Source organism: Pleuronectes platessa, chromosome 11 (assembly GCF_947347685.1).
Source record: "Pleuronectes platessa chromosome 11, fPlePla1.1, whole genome shotgun sequence".
In the NCBI taxonomy this organism is placed as follows: Eukaryota; Metazoa; Chordata; class Actinopteri; order Pleuronectiformes; family Pleuronectidae; genus Pleuronectes; species Pleuronectes platessa.
In genome coordinates, this window is record NC_070636.1 from 2663515 (window position 1) to 2682132 (window position 18618).

Genomic DNA, 18618 nt, shown 5'->3' on the forward strand with positions numbered 1-18618 from the left:
AAGTATTAATTCATTAACATTTTAAGATACTGTATATATTACGATGTGGGTTTATATCTCACCTGGTTCAACTGGTTTCTTCTTATTAAGACTCGTTGAGGGAAAAGCCTGCAAATCACTGACTAAGCATCTCTCTCGCCACGATATCTCCCCCTCTCTCAGACGAGGATCGAGCTGAGGACACACAACCAGTCGATACTTAAACAAGACATGAAAAAGAGGAAGGAATTAGCATATCAAAGACCACAGCCCTGACTCAACCTGCAGTGAGCGGGGAGGAGGAGGAGGGGGGGGGGAGGAGGAGGAGGAGGAGGGATGAGAGTCCGCCGGTCGAAGCTCGATGAGGTTTTACCGCTGCTCCTCAGTCACAGGAGGAGAGGAAGACGAGGGCGGTAGAAGATGAAACCTCTGCCGGATGAGAGCTCTGCTTTCTGCCTCGGGGCTCGGAATTAAACCCAGCACACACATGCTGCAGAGTTCAGCAAGGAGGGTCAAAGGTCACAGGTAGAAGCGTGAGAAGGAAGGAGGTCATGAGGGAGTGAAGGAATAAAAGGATATGAGGTAGAGAATGATATCAGAATGAAGGACTGAGAGACACATGGAGAAGAAAGTTACCTGGAAATTGTCTCGTTCCTCGATTGTATTACAGTTTTTTCTGCTTTCATCCCCTGAACTCCAGATATTGTTCTAGAGTTTTTCCTGCACGTTCCTTAGAGCTCCAGATGAGGTCAGAGAGTTCACGTGAGAATACAGCAGGAACATGTCACTAATGTACAGAGTGGGTGTGTTGATGAGGTTTCTAACACAGGACAAAATACTGAAGAATGAAAAAGCAGAGAGGAAATACATAGAGGAAAGAAGAGTTTTTATAAAGCGGCTCTTGGTCCGGGAGCAGGACGTACTGTATTACAGCTGTTTTTAATAAAAAACACAGCAGCATTGATCTGAGTCGGGGGGGGATTTCTCCAAACATCCTGCAGAGCTAAAAGGACGATGGGATGTTCCTGTTTCAATCTCTCAACAAGGAGCTGGGGAGAAGTGAAACTTACAGCACTTAGATTATCCTCGGGCTGTGACTCACCAGCCAACTCAGTATTTACACTGAGCTCTCTGTTCTCTCACAGCGTCACAAAGGTCAAAACCTGAATACAGAGTTACTGCTGCGCAATTCATGAGAAATGAAACTCAGCCCTCTGCTAGTAAAGTATTGTGAAATTAGGGCCGGGCAGGCAGTTTATAAAGGTTCTTTATCTGCAGTAATCCAGTGTTCACACAGAAGCTGATAGATGAAGAGCTGAAGACATGGCACGAACGGTGAGTCTCCTCCTGCTCATTAGTTACAGTAGATTTAGTTTTTGTTTAGAAAAGTGCTTTGGTTATATGAGTAAAATACAACATTAGCATTTTAATGCAGCTTTAAAATATTATTTTATCAAAGAGTTTACAACAGAAACCAGAATAAACAGGATGTGTGAGCAGCTGCTTTTCAACAATAAACAGATTTATTTAGCTAAAAGTGAACAAAATACAGAGTTCTGGTCCATAAGAGGTCGACTGAACAAAATCAGATCTAACAAAGGGGAAAATATATAACTACTGATAAGAGCATTTCAGAAACAAAAGGAGCAAAGAGAGACAAACAGCTTAACTACAAGTTCCACCCCCCCAAGAAACGGTTAATTAGTAAGTCAGCATTGAACAATAAATTAGCTACCTCCTGTATTTAATGGCCGGCTTCAGTGAGTGACTCAAAGTTAGAAAACTAAACGTGTGCACCACCAATAGAACCTGAGGTGCTGTCAGTTCATTAAGAATAAGGAAAGTATGTTGCCTGGAACAAAAGCCAGAAAGTTATTTATCTGTTTTGCTGTCTTTTGAGTGATTGTAATATAAATAAGATCCAAAGGTTAATATATAAATAAATATGTGTTAACTATTAACTGCAGTGACTTATTGGCAGTTAAAGTCCCTGTGTGGCACAAAGTGGTGCCACACACTTTAAGGTGTGAAAACGACTCCAGTGAACTTTCCTCCAAGTCCTGATTCATTAGTCGAGTTTCTTTGGTACGTCAACCTGTGGCAGGGCTGTGTCCTCGTATGACCCTCGTGCTCGTGAACACAAACAAACACAACAGGAAGCCACGATGAAGAGCACTTTGATCACTGCACATTCACATTGACTACATGTACACTTTATTATTTATATCCATATTTTCAAGTTTCTTCTCTTTTTAGTTTAATGGAAAACCAGGAGACCTGATCCAGATCTTTCGTGGGTCCTATCAGCACTGGGCCGTCTACATCGGAGGACAAATGGTGGTTCATTTAGTCCCAGAGGGTGAGTGAAGTGATAACTATATTCACGTTAGAATATCACATGGACATGATGTGTATTTCATGATGGCACCTTCCTCCTTTCCTCTTTCTTTGCCTCAATGTTCTTCATGTTTGTCTTTTCTATAAAACACACAGGTGGTCAGTCATCTGGCCCTTTGGAGCTTCTGAGCAGCAGAGCAGAGGTGAAGCGTGAGAAGCTCACTGACGTGGTCGGCCATCACCATTTCAAAGTCAACAATCTGAAGGATGAAGAGTATGATGCTCGTGATCCTTCCATCATAGTGAAGGAGGCCTGTGAGATGGTGGGCCGAGTGCTATCGTACAGCGTTGTCTCTTACAACTGTGAACACTTTGCTGCTGACCTGCGATACGGCAAAGCAGAGTCCAGACAGGTGTGTATCTGACTGTTGTGTTCTTTAACCTCGTTAACTCTTCCACAGCTAAATTAATGTGTAGATGTTGTGTTGCTGTCTTACTTTATATTAACATCAGGAGCAGGTTCTGTCTATGGAGGCAGCCATGTTTTTTATAGTAGCCCAAACTGGACAAACTAAACCTTTTGAGTTTCTATGATGACTGAAGCTGCCACAGGTTCTCTCTCATGTTTGGAAGGGGGAGGGTGTGTGTGTGGGGGGTGTTCAGCTGCAACATGACACTTCACCACTAGATGTCACTAGATTATACACATTGAACCTTTAAGTGTAGTTTCATAAGGGGACTGTGGAAGAACCTAGTGACCTTTGACTTGCAGTTTTTAGATTATTAAATAATAACCATTCTTCTCATCTTGTCTCTCACAGGTTCAAACAGCAGGTTTGATCACAGGTGTTGTAGCAGTTGGGGTCTTAGCAGCTTTGGGTGCAGCTCTGTTCAGCAGCCTTTCCAGCAAAGAGGAACAGAAAGAGGAAGAGGAAGACTACAGGAAGAGAAGAAGAAGACAACATCAACACTGGCACTAATGAGACAGAAACATGACAACAAAGATCTCTTCATTGTTTGAGTTGATGCAGATGACATTGATTATTATTGAAACTATTTAAATAAACAATTTCTCTTGTGCAGACTAGAAAGGAAACGGTTGTTGTGGTTCCTTCAACACAGTTAAAAGACTGGACCTGGAATCAGAGCTAATTGAAGTCTTTCTTCAGTGAAAATGATTTTCCTAATTTTAAGACTTGAATCTAAACTGTGAATGTAAAAAACATATTTAGGAAAGCTATTTATCACATGTTTCCTTTTTTCATTGTACTTATTGGTTTGTTGTGATCAATTCTTCATGATATATTTAGTGTAATAATCGAAGTAGAATTAAATGAAAACTATCTTCCCAACAATGGATGTTTTTTTATTTTTATTTCAACACGTTGCATTATGTTACTTTTTAAACATGTATTTTCTCCCATCAAATGAAACACAACCTTTTTTCACGTGCACTTTATTCAAACCACTTGGTGAATACAGCACCTGAACACGTGGATGTTAGAAACACATGTTGTCTACAATCTAATCAATGTCAAGTGAAGGTTGGTCTCAGTCCACGAAGCTGATGACCACAGGACGTACGTATCTCTGACAGATGTTTAGTGCGCTCCATGAATTACAATGCTGTTGTGCAATTGATACATTAAATGTGATACCATTAAATTGTGTACCTTTCGGCATTCAAAAAATTTGGTAAAAAATATTACAGATATTAACATTAAATAATTTCTTTAATCGATTAAAGTTACCTCGGGACACCACCCTTCAAAGGAAGGGAAAAGATAGTCAATTTATTTATTAAGTCTCATGAAAGTACTAAGTAAAAATCTGGAACTCGGATAAACAATTACATTAATAACTATCACCCAAATTACCATAAAGATAGTTAACTAAGTTGAAGGATATAGAGTTCTTGACAGTGTAAAGTTTGGCAAAATTCATATTTGTGCAACATTAATGAAAACAACATTTGTGAAAGAAAAACATTAATTACGAAGATAATAAAGTATAAATACACAACTTACTCAAGGTCTACTTACTATATAAATATGTGTATGTGAGTATGTGTGTGTGTGTGTCTGTGTGCTCTCAAAATGCCATCTAGCCACTCTAAAGATAACGGACCCCCACTTTGGAAGGTTTATGACCTGTAGCGGGGGTCAGAGAGATATGTGTGTGTGTGTGTGTGTGTGTGTATGTGTGTGTGTTGGTGCCAGGTTAGACAATGTAGTTAGTTGCATGCAGAGAAAGAATAAGGAGCATAACATAACTAACATGGACTTTCAAATAACTTAAAACCAAAATATCACAGCAACAAAAATCTAATTTATAAACATCACACAGAATCGAATAAACAGTCTTTGCTTAGCCTAGTATAATTGCTAAGCCTGGTTGTGTTACCCGTCCATGGAAAGAAAAAGAAAAGGGTTGCTGTGCTGTTCGAAGTTCTGTGAACCCGTCTTGCTGGTTTGTGGCTCCAGCCTTTGTAGTTCCTTGTTGAGGTGTGTAGGAAGCTGCACCTCTCCTCCATTGAATTTCAGCAGACCGAAAAAGTGAGCTCCTCTCGGAGGGTGGAGTTAAGGAATTGAGCAGAGTGAGCTGGACAGCCACCCTTCTCCTCTGAGAGTTTCGTGGAAAGAGAAAGGAGAACTGGGCTTATATTGGCATGGTGACATTATGGGTCATGGAGCACAGAGTGATCAATAGTGGTTGAAACTTGTGTCCCCCGGTCGGTTTTCACACCTCTCTGTGACGTTGACGCACACTGGGAGACGACACGTAGGCCGAACTGTAATTCAGAAATACCAAGTCCCAACAACGTGTAAGTCATTAAGAGGAGTTTCTCACTTTCTGAAAAACTACATATCAATGACAATTTCAACCTTATTTTTATGGCACATTTAAAACAAATGGTTTGACCAAAGTGCTTCTCAAAGAAAAAGGTTCAACAAGAAAACAGCAATACGTGATATATCAAAATACTGATGATAATTAAATAAAATAAAATCTCCTGGGATAAAAACCAAAGAGGCCAAAGAAAAGACTTTTAAACGATGATTGTATCAAATACATTTAATTTCATATAAACGAAAGACAAAAGGGAAAATGTCTTAGTTCTATATAAGATTATGTATTGACTCCACAAGTTCAAATTGTAAACCTTTTGGTATCATTTCATGCAAACAATTTCAATAGTTAATAATTAATCATGCATGTTTATCTCTTGCCCTGTAAGTGACTTCACCTTGTTACCTTGTGATTGAGCTTTTACAAGAATCTCATCTGAACGCCATGCGAGCGTCTGTCTGCCAACCGGCTGCCACGCCCCAGCCACCGCCACAACTTCCTGAACGCCTGAACATTGTTCTCACCTGGTTCAACTGGTTTCTGCTTTTTAAGACTCGTTGAGGGAAAAGCCTCAACGAGGAGGAGGAGGAGGAGGAGGAGGAGGAGGGAGGAATGAGAGTCCGCCGGTCGAAGCTCGACGAGGGTTTTACCGCTGCTCCTCAGTCACAGGAGGAGAGGGAGTGTGCACCCACAGGACGCAGATTAGGAGGAAGACGAGGGGGGGGGGGGGGGGGGGTAGACAATGAAACCAGTGCAGGATGAGAGCTCTGCTTTCTGCCTCGGGGCTCTGATTAAACCTTGCACACACATGCTGCAGAGTTCAGCAAGGAAGGTCAAAGGTCACAGGTAGAAGCGTGAGAAGGAAGGAGGTCATGATGGAGTGAAGGAATAAAAGGATATGAGTTAGAGAATGACATCAGAATGAAGGACTGAGAGACACAAGGAAAAGAAAGTTCCCTGGAAATTGTCTCGTTCCTCGATTGTATTATAGTTTTTTCTGCTTTCATCCCCTGAACTCCAGATATTGTTCTAGAGTTTTTCCTGCCTGCTCCTCAGAGCTCCAGATGAGGTCAGAGTGAGTCCACGTGAGAATACAGCAGGAACATGTCACTGCTGTACAGAGTGGGTGTGTTGATGAGGTTTCTAACACAGGACAAAATACTGCAGGATGAAAAAGCAAAGCAGAGCACGTAGAAGCTGCAGACAAAGACGAGGAGCTTTTGGTGAAGAGGTCTCGATTCGCTGTGATGGTTCAAGTGTCTCTTGGCCCGGGAGCAGGACTAACTGTATTACAGCTGCTTTTCATACAAAGCACAGCAGCAGTGATCTGAGTGTGTGTGTGTGTGTGTGTGTGGGGGGGGGATCTCTCAAAACATCCTGCAGATCTAAAAGGACGACAGGATCCCAGTGTAGCTCTTATTGAAGCCTTCCTGTTTCAAGCTCTCAACCAGGAGCTGGGGTGAAGTGCATTCTTCCATCACATGCGCAGATAATTGCCAGCATCCTGCACACTACAGCAGGGCTATTGAGCCCTGCTGTAGTGTGCAGGACTAGTCAGGTAAGTTCCGAGGATATAACTGGGGAAAATATATTAGCATGCTGATCGAGGATGGTTCATCTGTTCATCTAGCCTCTTTCTATTCATTTATCCATCAATTGTAAAATATTTTTAAAGACGATTCCAATTGTTTGGCCAACTATTTATATCTCATTTTCATGTTTATTTTTAGTTTAAAGAAAAACCAGGAGACCTGATCGAGATCTCCCGGGATGGGCCCTATCAGCACTGAGAGAGAATGAAGTGGTTCATTTCGGTGCAGATGGTGAGTGAAGGGATAACATACATACATTCACATTAGAATATAACATGGGCATGACATGTATTTCATGATGGAACCTTCCTCCTTTCCTCTTTCTTTTCCTCCCTGTCAGTTATCTGGCTCGTCTGGGCTTCTGAGCAACAGCAACGGTAAGGTGGTGCAAGAGAAGCTCACCGACGTGGTCAGAGATGACCATTACCAGGTCAAGAATCAGCTGGATGAAAAGTACAAGGCTCGGGATCCCTCTGTCACAGTGAAGGAGGCCTGTGCAATGGTGGGCAGTGAGCCACAGTACAACGTTGTCACTAACAACTGTGAGCACTTTGCCAACAAGATGCGATATGGCGTGGCAGAGTCTCGTCAGGTGTGTATCTAACTGTTGTGTTTGTTAACCTCGTTAACTCTTCCAGAGCAGAACTAGTGTGTAGATGTTGTGTTTGTTAAAAGGTGATTGACAGTAGACGAGTTCCTTTCTGTTTTCTCCACAAAGTGAGTCATGGTCTTGAACGCTCCACTAACTGAGAAGCTCTCTCTACAACTCTGATATGACTTAAAAGAATCAAAGAGACAGGATTCATAATAGTTATCATTCATATACATCAGCTGATATATATTCATATGGTGTTGTTATCAAACCCTTATTACATAAAATGTAAATGAGGCTTGATATTATACTGTTTAATTATAAACTCTACTTTAAATATATATGAATATAAATACATAAAAATAAAGCAAATATATTGAGCGTGAAATGTGTGGAAACGATTAAAACTTACCCTTGAGAGGAATATAAATATTCTGAAAGGCTATTGCAGAGAAAAATACTGATTAATAATGTTGTTAATACATCTTTAATTAGTAGTAATTGAATGTTATTGTTTGGTAAATCTGTTTTATAAACACGTTTAATCAGGTAGAGTTTAGATGGTTTAGTTCAGCTCAGAGGGTTTTTATCCTCCGTCGTGTCTGTGCCAACATTGAGCTGCTTCACAGTCCGACACTGTTCACATGTGGAGCCTGTTCCAGACGAGGCAGGTGGAGCCAGGAGGAGTCACACAGATCTACATGCTGCATGTCTCTATCTCTGTGAGGACCAATATGAGTGTTATACCTTTCAAGTGGAGACATTTGTGGAAATAAAGGTGTTTTTACCGAGTCAGGACGTTTTTTTTAAAGTGGGGCAGATTAAAGTGTTGAGATGAGGGTTACACTTGCAGCTGTGATGGTTCAAGTGTCTCTTGGCCTTGGAGCAGGACGTACTGTATTACAGCTGCTTTTCATACAAAGTGCCAGGTAAGAGAAAGTAGTTAGTTGCCTGCAAGGAAAGACTGTGCTCTTTACCTGACAAGAGAAAAGAAAGGAAAGTTAGACATTGTCAATTGTCAGATTAGATGTAGAGAGAGTGGCACACACAATGGTACGGTCAGTTTTGGACTGTCCAAGAGTTTTTGTTCACTCATTGGATTCTACTCAATATAGTCCTCAGTCTGATCTGGCAGACTTAACAATTGTATCCTTCAGGCAGGTTTTGCTGCAGAAGAGGTGTCTTAATTTTTTTCAAAGTCTTGAAATCCAAATTACTGTATCATTGTCTGTGTAATAATATGCTAATGTCTCAACATGTGCTGTATGGACTAATACAGTGTTATGGAATGGAAAGTAGTCGTCCAAACATATTTACCAAGTTCACAGTGGTATCTAACATTAATCAGAATATAGGTTTTGGAGTTTGCTGCTGTTGCTAAAAAAACAGTTTGCCTATTAACTGTAGGAAACTTAAAACCTACTGTCAGTACTGTGTTGGTTTTGGCCGTGAGGAGCAAGCTCTGGATCGCCTGTGTCGTGGCTCAGGGCTGTAACACTCTGGGTTGTAACACTCTGGGGAGCCAGAGTCCAGGAGGACTTCAGAGGCTCTGTCACTGTCTGCTCGGTTATAACCAGGTTCTGAACTGTACTCAGAGATGCTGCGATCATCATCTGAGCAGTGGTAATTTTTCTGGGCCAGAATGTCAGAGTATGGCTTCCTACAGCTTCTTCTGTGGGAATCTCCATCTCTGGGAAGTTGGTGGACATGGTGGATACGCTCGGTGTCCCTACGCTGCCTTTTGTCACCCCCCTTTGTTCTGTTGTGAGGGGGAAGTTAAGAGGCTGCGGATGTCTTTAACACTGTGCTGTTTGTTTTGACAGGCTCGGTTGCACCTACTGTAGCCTTGGAAGTGACAACAGTTTCCAAAGCCACCTGTGACATCTTCCTGATCTGGTGGATTGAATGTTTTCCTTACTGTGTCATCAGTACAACATGTGTGCGTATTCTTGGATGTAGGTTACGTAAGAACAAGGTCTTGAAGGTGGGATGCTCTTCTAGGCCTGGTTCGTTCTTTCCCTGAAAATAAACATGCCTCAAACATCTGAGATGATCGATGGGATTTACGCGACGTGAATTTTTAATTTGGAATGCTGTAACAAAGGATGTAATCTCGTCAGCAGTAGAAGGGAATTCCTCGACTAGTGCTTGACTGGGCTCTGTGTAGTCATTTCTCACACGGGAAGGAAGTGACTGAATTAACTTGTGAAGAGCTGTAGAGCTGGTTTTTAACACAAGTTTAACCTTCTCTCTTTCTGTTGCATTTTGCACATCACTTAGAGGGAGATCTAGTTCCCTAAAGAAATTATCAATATTGTAATAACAGGTTCATGAAAGTACTAACTATAAATTTGGAACTCTAATTAACAATTAAATTAATAGCTTTAACCAAATTTACCACGTAGATAGTTAGCTACCTTGAAGGATATAGAGTTCTTGACAGTGTAGAGTTTGGCAAAATTCACACTTATGCAGCATTAAGGAAAAAACATTTGTGAAATAAAAACAGTTATTATGAAGATAATAAAATATAAAAACACAAATTACTAATGGTGTACTTGATATATAAAGATGTGTACGTGAGTATGTGTGTGAGTGAGGGTGGTTCTAAAATGGCGGCTGGCCAATCCACATATAACGCCCTCTCCTCCTCCCTTCGGAATGTTTACCACATGTAGCGTTGGTCAGAGAGAAGGGTGCTGAGATATGTGTGTGTCTGTGTTGGTGCCAAATTAGAGGAAGTTACTAGATGCATGCAGAGAAAGACAGAAGAGCATAACTAACATTAACTTTCAAATAAGTTGTAACCAAAATATCACAGCAACACGAATCAAACTTATAATAACTTTTTTGATTGAAATTACCGCGGGGCACCACCCTCAAAGAAAGTGAAAAGATAGCCAATTTATTGATTAAGGTTCATAAAAGTACTAACTACAAATTTGGAACTCTAATTAACAATTAAATTAATAACTTTAACCAAATTTACCACGTAGATAGTTAGCAACCTTGAGGGATATGGAGTTCTTGACAGTGTAGAGTTTGGCAAAATTCACACTTATGCAGCATTAAGGAAAAAACATTTGTGAAATAAAAACAGTTATTATGTAGATAATAAAATATAAAAACACAAATTACTAACGGTGTCGTCAGCAATTATACTAGGCTATGCTTAGCCTAGTATCATGGTTAAGCCTAGTTGTGTTACCTGTCCATGGAAAGAAAAAAAAGGGTTGCTGTGCTGTTCAAAGTTCTGTGAACTCGTCTTGCTGGTTTGTGGCTCCAGCCTTTGTAGTTCCTTGTTGAGGTGAGTAGGAAGCTGCACCTCTCCTCCATTGAATTTCAGCAGACCGAAAAAGTTAGCTCCTCTCGGAGGGTGGAGTTAAGGAATCCAGCAGAGTGAGCTGGACAGCAATCCTTCTCCTCTGAGAGTTTCGTGGAAAGAGAAAGGAGAACTGGGCTTATATTGGCATGGTGACATTATGGGTCATGGGGCCCAGAGTGATCAATAGTGGCTGAAACTTGTGTCCCCCGGTCGGTTTTCACTCCTCTGTGTGACGTTGACGCGCACTGGGAGACGACACATGTAGGCCGAACTGTAATTCAAAAAATACCAAGTCCCAACAACGTGTAAGTCATTAAGAGGAGTTTCTCACTTTCTGAAAAACTACATATCAATGACAATTTCAACCTTATTTTTATGGCACATTCAAAACAAATGGTTTGACCAAAGTGCTTCTCAAAAAAAAGGTTCAACAAGAAAACAGCAATACCTGATATATCAAAATACTGATGATAATTAAATAAAATAAAATCTCCTGGGATAAAAACCAAAGAGGCCAAAGAAAAGACTTTTAAACGATGATTGTATCAAATACATTTAATTTCATATAAATGAAAGACAAAAGGGAAAATGTCTTAGTTCTATATAAGATTATGTATTGACTTCACAAATTCACATTGTAAACCTTTTGGTATCATTTCATGCAAACAATTTCAATAGTTAATAATTAATCATGCATATTTATCTCTTGCCCTGTAAGTGACTTCACCTTGTTAACTTGTGATTGAGCTTTTACAGGAATCTCAGCTGAACGCCATGCGAGTGTCTCTCTGCCAACCGGCTGCCACGCCCCAGCCACCGGCACAAATTCCTGAATGCCTGAACGTTGTTCTCACCTGGTTCAACTGGTTTCTGCTTTTTAAGACTCGTTGAGGGAAAAGCCTGCAAATCACTGACCAAGCATCTCGCTCTCCACCTTATCCCCCCCCCCCCCCCCCCCTTTGTCAGACGAGGACCGAGCTGCGGACGCACAACCAGTTGATACTTTAAAAAGACATGAAAAAGAGGAAGGCATTAGACTCTCAATGACCAGGGCCCTGTCTCAACCTGCAGTGAGCGTGGAGGAGGAGGAGGAGGAGGAGGAGGGAGGAATGAGAGTCCGCCGGTCGAAGCTCGACGAGGGTTTTACCGCTGCTCCTCAGTCACAGGAGGAGAGGGAGTGTGCACCCACAGGACGCAGATTAGGAGGAAGACGAGGGGGGGGGGGGGGGGGGGTAGACCATGAAACCAGTGCAGGATGAGAGCTCTGCTTTCTGCCTCGGGGCTCTGATTAAACCCAGCACACACATGCTGCAGAGTTCAGCAGGTAAGGTCAAAGGTCAAAGGTAGAAGCTTGAGAAGGAAGGAGGTCATGATGGAGTGAAGGAATAAAAGGATATGAGTTAGAGAATGACATCAGAATGAAGGACTGAGAGACACAAGGAGAAGAAAGTTCCCTGGAAATTGTCTCGTTCCTCGATTGTGTTACAGTTTTTTCTGCTTTCATCCCCTGAACTCCAGATATTGTTCTAGAGTTTTTCCTGCCTGCTCCTCAGAGCTCCAGATGAGGTCAGAGTGAGTCCACGTGAAAATACAGCAGGAACATGTCACTGCTGTACAGAGTGGGTGTGTTGATGAGGTTTCTAACACAGGACAAAATACTGCAGGATGAAAAAGCAAAGTCGAGCACGTAGAAGCTGCAGACAAAGACGAGGAGCTTTTGGTGATGAGGTCTCGATTCGCTGTGATGGTTCAAGTGTCTCTTGGCCCGGGAGCAGGACTAACTGTATTACAGCTGCTTTTCATACAAAGCACAGCAGCAGTGATCTGAGTGTGTGTGTGTGTGTGTGTGTGGGGGGGGGGGGATCTCTCAAAACATCCTGCAGATCTAAAAGGACGATAGGATCCCAGTGTAGCTCTTATTGAAGCCTTCCTGTTTCAAGCTCTCAACCAGGAGCTGGGGTGAAGTGCATTCTTCCATCACATGCGCAGATAATTGCCAGCATCCTGCACACTACAGCAGGGCTATTGAGCCCTGCTGTAGTGTGCAGGACTAGTCAGGTAAGTTCCGAGGATATAACTGGGGAAAATATATTAGCATGCTGATCGAGGATGGTTCATCTGTTCATCTAGCCTATTTCTATTCATTTATCCATCAATTGTAAAATATTTTTAAAGACGATTCCAATTGTTTGGTCAACTATTTATATCTCATTTTCATGTTTATTTTTAGTTTAAAGAAAAACCAGGAGACCTGATCGAGATCTCCCGGGATGGGCCCTATCAGCACTGAGAGAGAATGAAGTGGTTCATTTCGGTGCAGATGGTGAGTGAAGGGATAACATACATACATTCACATTAGAATATAACATGGGCATGACATGTATTTCATGATGGAACCTTCCTCCTTTCCTCTTTCTTTTCCTCCCTGTCAGTTATCTGGCTCGTCTGGGCTTCTGAGCAACAGCAACGGTAAGGTGGTGCAAGAGAAGCTTACCGACGTGGTCAGAGATGACCATTACCAGGTCAAGAATCAGCTGGATGAAAAGTACAAGGCTCGGGATCCCTCTGTCACAGTGAAGGAGGCCTGTGCAATGGTGGGCAGTGAGCCACAGTACAACGTTGTCACTAACAACTGTGAGCACTTTGCCAACAAGATGCGATACGGCGTGGCAGAGTCTCGTCAGGTGTGTATCTAACTGTTGTGTTTGTTAACCTCGTTAACTCTTCCAGAGCAGAACTAGTGTGTAGATGTTGTGTTTGTTAAAAGGTGATTGACAGTAGACGAGTTCCTTTCTGTTTTCTCCACAAAGTGAGTCATGGTCTTGAACGCTCCGCTAACTGAGAAGCTCTCTCTACAACTCTGATATGACTTAAAAGAATCAAAGAGACAGGATTCATAATAGTTATCATTCATATACATCAGCTGATATATATTCATATGGTGTTGTTATCAAACCCTTATTACATAAAATGTAAATGAGGCTTGATATTATACTGTTTAATTATAAACTCTACTTTAAATATATATGAATATAAATACATAAAAATAAAGCAAATATATTGAGCGTGAAATGTGTGGAAACGATTAAAACTTACCCTTGAGAGGAATATAAATATTCTGAAAGGCTATTGCAGAGAAAAATACTGATTAATAATGTTGTTAATACATCTTTAATTAGTAGTAATTGAATGTTATTGTTTGGTAAATCTGTTTTATAAACACGTTTAATCAGGTAGAGTTTAGATGGTTTAGTTCAGCTCAGAGGGTTTTTATCCTCCGTCGTGTCTGTGCCAACATTGAGCTGCTTCACAGTCCGACACTGTTCACATGTGGAGCCTGTTCCAGACGAGGCAGGTGGAGCCAGGAGGAGTCACACAGATCTACATGCTGCATGTCTCTATCTCTGTGAGGACCAATATGAGTGTTATACCTTTCAAGTGGAGACATTTGTGGAAATAAAGGTGTTTTTACCGAGTCAGGACGTTTTTTTTAAAGTGGGGCAGATTAAAGTGTTGAGATGAGGGTTACACTTGCAGCTGTGATGGTTCAAGTGTCTCTTGGCCTTGGAGCAGGACGGACTGTATTACAGCTGCTTTTCATACAAAGTGCCAGGTAAGAGAAAGTAGTTAGTTGCCTGCAAGGAAAGACTGTGCTCTTTACCTGATAAGAGAAAAGAAAGGAAAGTTAGACATTGTCAATTGTCAGATTAGATGTAGAGAGAGTGGCACACACAATGGTACGGTCAGTTTTGGACTGTCCAAGAGTTTTTGTTCACTCATTGGATTCTACTCAATATAGTCCTCAGTCTGATCTGGCAGACTTAACAATTGTATCCTTCAGGCAGGTTTTGCTGCAGAAGAGGTGTCTTAATTTTTTTCAAAGTCTTGAAATCCAAATTACTGTATCATTGTCTGTGTAATAATATGCTAATGTCTCAACATGTGCTGTATGGACTAATACAGTGTTATGGAATGGAAAGTAGTCGTCCAAACATATTTACCAAGTTCACAGTGGTATCTAACATTAATCAGAATATAGGTTTTGGAGTTTGCTGCTGTTGCTAAAAAAACAGTTTGCCTATTAACTGTAGGAAACTTAAAACCTACTGTCAGTACTGTGTTGGTTTTGGCCGTGAGGAGCAAGCTCTGGATCGCCTGTGTCGTGGCTCAGGGCTGTAACAATCTGGGCTGTAACGCTCTGGGGAGCCAGAGTCCAGGAGGACTTCAGAGGCTCTGTCACTGTCTGCTCGGTTATAACCAGGTTCTGAACTGTACTCAGAGATGCTGCGATCATCATCTGAGCAGTGGTAATTTTTCTGGGCCAGAATGTCAGAGTATGGCTTCCTACAGCTTCTTCTGTGGGAATCTCCATCTCTGGGAAGTTGGTGGACATGGTGGATACGCTCGGTGTCCCTACGCTGCCTTTTGTCACCCCCCTTTGTTCTGTTGTGAGGGGGAAGTTAAGAGGCTGCGGATGTCTTTAACACTGTGCTGTTTGTTTTGACAGGCTCGGTTGCACCTACTGTAGCCTTGGAAGTGACAACAGTTTCCAAAGCCACCTGTGACATCTTCCTGATCTGGTGAATTGAATGTTTTCCTTACTGTGTCATCAGTACAACATGTGTGCGTATTCTTGGATGTAGGTTACGTAAGAACAAGGTCTTGAAGGTGGGATGGTCTTCTAGGCCTGGTTCGTTCATTCCCTGAAAATAAACATGCCTCAAACATCTGAGATGATCGATGGGATTTACGCGACGTGAATTTTTAATTTGGAATGCTGTAACAAAGGATGTAATCTCGTCAGCAGTAGAAGGGAATTCCTCGACTAGTGCTTGACTGGGCTCTGTGTAGTCATTTCTCACACGGGAAGGAAGTGACTGAATTAACTTGTGAAGAGCTGTAGAGCTGGTTTTTAACACAAGTTTAACCTTCTCTCTTTCTGTTGCATTTTGCACATCACTTAGAGGGAGATCTAGTTCCCTAAAGAAATTATCAATATTGTAATAACAGGTTCATGAAAGTACTAACTATAAATTTGGAACTCTAATTAACAATTAAATTAATAGCTTTAACCAAATTTACCACATAGATAGTTAGCTACCTTGAAGGATATAGAGTTCTTGACAGTGTAGAGTTTGGCAAAATTCACACTTATGCAGCATTAAGGAAAAAACATTTGTGAAATAAAAACAGTTATTATGAAGATAATAAAATATAAAAACACAAATTACTAATGGTGTACTTGATATATAAAGATGTGTACGTGAGTATGTGTGTGAGTGAGGGTGGTTCTAAAATGGCGGCTGGCCAATCCACATATAACGCCCTCTCCTCCTCCCTTCGGAATGTTTACCACATGTAGCGTTGGTCAGAGAGAAGGGTGCTGAGATATGTGTGTGTCTGTGTTGGTGCCAAATTAGAGGAAGTTACTAGATGCATGCAGAGAAAGACAGAAGAGCATAACTAACATTAACTTTCAAATAAGTTGTAACCAAAATATCACAGCAACACGAATCAAACTTATAATAACTTTTTTGATTGAAATTACCGCGGGGCACCACCCTCAAAGAAAGTGAAAAGATAGCCAATTTATTGATTAAGGTTCATAAAAGTACTAACTACAAATTTGGAACTCTAATTAACAATTAAATTAATAACTTTAACCAAATTTACCACATAGATAGTTAGCAACCTTGAGGGATATGGAGTTCTTGACAGTGTAGAGTTTGGCAAAATTCACACTTATGCAGCATTAAGGAAAAAACATTTGTGAAATAAAAACAGTTATTATGTAGATAATAAAATATAAAAACACAAATTACTAACGGTGTCGTCAGCAATTATACTAGGCTATGCTTAGCCTAGTATCATGGTTAAGCCTAGTTGTGTTACCTGTCCATGGAAAGAAAAAAAAGGGTTGCTGTGCTGTTCAAAGTTCTGTGAACTCGTCTTGCTGGTTTGTGGCTCCTGCCTTTGTGGTTCCTTGTTGAGGTGAGTAGGAAGCTGCACCTCTCCTCCATTGAATTTCAGCAGACCGAAAAAGTGAGCTCCTCTCGGAGGGTGGAGTTAAGGAATCCAGCAGAGTGAGCTGGACAGCAATCCTTCTCCTCTGAGAGTTTCGTGGAAAGAGAAAGGAGAACTGGGCTTATATTGGCATGGTGACATTATGGGTCATGGGGCCCAGAGTGATCAATAGTGGTTGAAACTTGTGTCCCCCGGTCGGTTTTCACTCCTCTGAGTGACGTTGACGCGCCCTGGGAGACGACACATGTAGGCCGAACTGTAATTCAGAAATACCAAGTCCCAACAACGTGTAAATCATTATGAGGAGTTTCTCACTTTCTCACAAACTACATATCAATGACAATTTCAACCTTATTTTTATGGCACATTTAAAACAAATGGTTTGACCAAAGTGCTTCTCAAAGAAAAAGGTTCAACAAGAAAACAGCAATACGTGATATATCAAAATACTGATGATAATTAAATAAAATAAAATCTCCTGGGATAAAAACAAAGATGCCAAAGAAAAGACTTTTAAACGATGATTGTATCAAATACATTTAATTTCATATAAATGAAAGACAAAAGGGAAAATGTCTTTTATTATTAATTATGTAGTGACTTCACAAGTTCACATCTGAAACCTTTTGGTATCATTTCATGCAAACAATTTCAATAGTTAATAATTAATCATGCATGTTTATCTCTTGCCCTGTAAGTGACTTCACCTTGTTACCTTGTGATTGAGCTTTTAAAGGAATCTCAGCTGAACCCCATGCGAGTGTCTCTCTGCCAACCGGCTGCCACGCCCCAGCCACCGCCACAACTTCCTGAACGCCTGAACATCGTTCTCACCTGGTTCAACTGGTTTTCTTCTTTTTAAGACTCGATGAGGGAAAAGTCTGCAAATCACTGACCAAGCATCTCGCTCTCCACGATATCTCCCTCCTCTCTCAGACGAGGATCGAGCTGCGGACGCACAACCAGTCGATACTTTAAAAAGACATGAAAAAGAGGAAGGCATTAGACTCTCAATGACCAGGGCCCTGTCTCAACCTGCAGTGAGCGTGGAGGTTGAGGAGGGGGGGGGGGGGGGGGTAGACGATGAAACCAGTGCAGGATGAGAGCTCTGCTTTCTGCCTCGGAGCTCTGATTAAACCTTGCACACACATGCTGCAGAGTTCAGCAAGGAAGGTCAAAGGTCAAAGGTAGAAGCGTGAGAAGGAAGGAGGTCATGATGGAGTGAAGGAATAAAAGGATATGAGTTAGAGAATGACATCAGAATGAAGGACTGAGAGACACAAGGAGAAGAAAGTTACCTGGAAATTGTCTCGTTCCTCGATTGTATTACAGTTTTTTCTGCTTTCATCCCCTGAACTCCAGATATTGTTCTAGAGTTTTTCCTGCCTGCTCCTCAGAGCTCCAGATGAGGTCAGAGTGAGTCCACGTGAGAATACAGCAGGAACATGTCACTGCTGTACAGAGTGGGTGTGTTGATGAGGTTTCTAACACAGGACAAAATACTGCAGGATGAAAAAGAGAAGCCGAGCACGTAGAAGCTGCAGACAAAGACGAGGAGCTTTTGGTGATGAGGTCTCGATTCGCTGTGATAGTTCAAGTGTCTCTTGGCCCGGGAGCAGGACTAACTGTATTACAGCTGCTTTTCATACAAAGCACAGCAGCAGTGATCTCAGTGTGTGTGTGTGGGGGGGGATCTCTCAAAACATCCTGCAGATGTAAAAGGACGACGGGATCCCAGTGTAGCTCTTATTGAAGCCTTCCTGTTTCAAGCTCTCTGGTGGAGGCTGGTGTTTCCTGTGGTGTTGTCTTCCTCCTGTGTGCTCTTCACCCCCAATCTGGTTTTCCACTGTTGTGTGTGTGTGCGTGAGGATGTGTGTGCATGTGTGATCCTGGTGACTCTCATAGGGATGCCCCTCCTC

The 18618-nt window shown here is 41.6% G+C and overlaps 2 protein-coding genes across 3 annotated transcripts; both read left to right on the forward strand.

Moving 5' to 3' along the window:
* The first annotated feature begins 1118 nt into the window (after positions 1-1118).
* Positions 1119-3671, forward strand: LOC128450338 (phospholipase A and acyltransferase 4). Of its 2 annotated transcripts, none has more exons than XM_053433749.1 (4): positions 1119-1314; positions 2220-2338; positions 2473-2729; positions 3138-3671. In XM_053433749.1, exons 2-4 carry the CDS (start codon positions 2314-2316, stop codon positions 3294-3296), a joined length of 441 nt encoding a protein of 146 aa, XP_053289724.1. In that variant the 5' UTR covers positions 1119-1314; positions 2220-2313; the 3' UTR covers positions 3297-3671. The 2 variants fall into 2 exon arrangements, with proteins under 2 accessions (XP_053289724.1, XP_053289723.1); XM_053433748.1 differs by having other exon boundaries at positions 1121-1314; positions 2236-2338.
* Positions 3672-6270: 2599 nt separating this feature from the next.
* On the forward strand, positions 6271-7362 carry LOC128450995 (phospholipase A and acyltransferase 4). The gene is made up of 3 exons (XM_053434766.1): positions 6271-6288; positions 6897-6955; positions 7047-7362. Exons 1-3 carry the CDS (start codon positions 6271-6273, stop codon positions 7360-7362), a joined length of 393 nt encoding a protein of 130 aa, XP_053290741.1.
* Positions 7363-18618: the final 11256 nt, after the last annotated feature.